The sequence below is a fragment of the Frieseomelitta varia genome, unplaced genomic scaffold (genome assembly GCF_011392965.1).
Source record: "Frieseomelitta varia isolate USP_RPSP 00005682 unplaced genomic scaffold, Fvar_1.2 scaffold_976, whole genome shotgun sequence".
NCBI classification, from domain to species: Eukaryota; Metazoa; Arthropoda; class Insecta; order Hymenoptera; family Apidae; genus Frieseomelitta; species Frieseomelitta varia.
In genome coordinates, this window is record NW_025110785.1 from 818837 (window position 1) to 820629 (window position 1793).

A 1793-nucleotide genomic window follows, 5' to 3' on the forward strand; every position below is an offset into this window, starting at 1 on the left:
ATGGTGATAATAAAATTAATGGCTATTTTTAAATATTCTATTGTTTATATTAAATACACATCTCGACGGAACATAGATGTCGTTGATCTAAATTCTTCGAAGTAGAGGTCGCTACATGTCTACAGCCAGTGCTGCCATTTCTCATATTCCGATTGGAACTAAAATTGAAACACTGACAGATGGCAGCACGTATCTCTTTCCTCATAAATTCATAAACGAAGAAAGCAACAACGTACGACAAGGACAGCAATAGTTTTTAGTTCCACTATTTCACCGCTACGCGACGCTAGCATTTTAATATCCATAAATTGATCAAATATTTATTTGCAAAAAAAACTAATTAAGGATATTAATTTATAAATTTCCGCAATAGTATCAAGAGAATTAAACCCTCAGCTATTTATTTAAACTTTATTTCATCTAGAAAGAGTGATGACTAAAGATTTACAAATTCCGCTTAATAGATCGAAGCACGCGTTCAATTAGTATTTGAATGACGTCTATAAATGAGTCCAATTTTCATTTGCGAAAAAGACTAATTAACAGGATTGACCTTTCGTAGATGTATCTCTCTAATTGGTATTCCAATTTTCTGTATCTCTGTGTATTTAATCACTTATAATCGCTGATTGAAGTTACAATTAATTTTAAATTTCTGATCAAGAAAATTGCGAGATAAAAATTTATGCATTATTTTTAGTAAAAGTAACTTCTTTAAAAAATTATTATTTAACAAACTTGAAGATTCTTGAACAAAAGTGGGAGAAGATTATATTCGCTCAATTGATAATTAAGAAAATTATTACGCTGTCACTGCAGTGTATTATAATCCGTAATTATGGCTCTCACAGTATTTTATGGAACACCACGCTTCAGTTACGATTGTGTGACATCTGTATCTTCTACATCTCGTTTATGGTTTCGCAGGAAAATTTATTTTTAATTCAAACCATAGCTGTTGTACTGAATCAAAAAGGTCGTGTGTAACATGGAAATAAGAGTGGGAGGCGAATCCCCCCACCATGCGACACGAAAAAGCATTGAATGTCAAGTTTATTTTATCCCTGGTCAACGATGCAGGTAATACGATTACGGAATAAAAATGAAAGTAATTTTGTAAATTGCCGAACATACCGCTAACTCGAAACTGGTTAAAACTGATATCACGTTATCCGATAAGTCCAGTGCCTGTACATTGTCCGGCGCACCTGTATGTATGTTGTAAAGATGGCGGCCCACGCAAGAAGCGCGTTCCAAATCGTACCAAGTGTCGCACACGCAGAACGAGGAGCATTGTTGCGCTGAAGCCGCGATTCCGAAAGAGAACAACATCGAGGCGAGTGAAATGGCGAAATAAACGACAGTACCATTGATCATGGTACTGAACCTCGGCGACGAACTTCACAAGGATCCGTAAAAACCGGTTATCGTGGCTAACGATTTTCGAACGTATGACAAATTCACTTCTGATACAGATTGCTGCGTTTTCATGCTTCGCTAACGTAATCTTATCTCGAAGCATGACTGTGTGGATATCGCACAGACGTGTTAACAATCGTGATACGTCATCGTGTAAAGACTCGATGGTTTTCTTGCCAGTTTCATTAAATTCCTCAAGGCAGGAACAATGTGTTTTCTCAGTACGAGGAAAGATATGAGATAATACGATACAACAGATTAGGATTGTGATCATAGAATCACCAGAAATCTCAAATTTCTCAGCTCAAACAATTTTTCAATTGCAACATTCCTAGAAATTTCAATGGAGGAATTCTATTTTTGAACAATTGAAT

General features: G+C 35.7%; 1 protein-coding gene across 1 annotated transcript in view; it reads right to left on the reverse strand.

Moving 5' to 3' along the window:
• Positions 1-1492, reverse strand: part of LOC122538234 (immunoglobulin superfamily member 10-like) — a 4919-nt gene extending 3427 nt beyond the window's left edge. The window contains exon 1 of the mRNA XM_043672137.1: positions 1135-1492. Coding sequence (XP_043528072.1) covers positions 1135-1377 — 243 coding nt within the window. The 5' untranslated portion in view covers positions 1378-1492. The remainder of the gene's footprint in view (positions 1-1134) is intronic.
• Between the last annotated feature and the right edge of the window lie 301 nt (positions 1493-1793).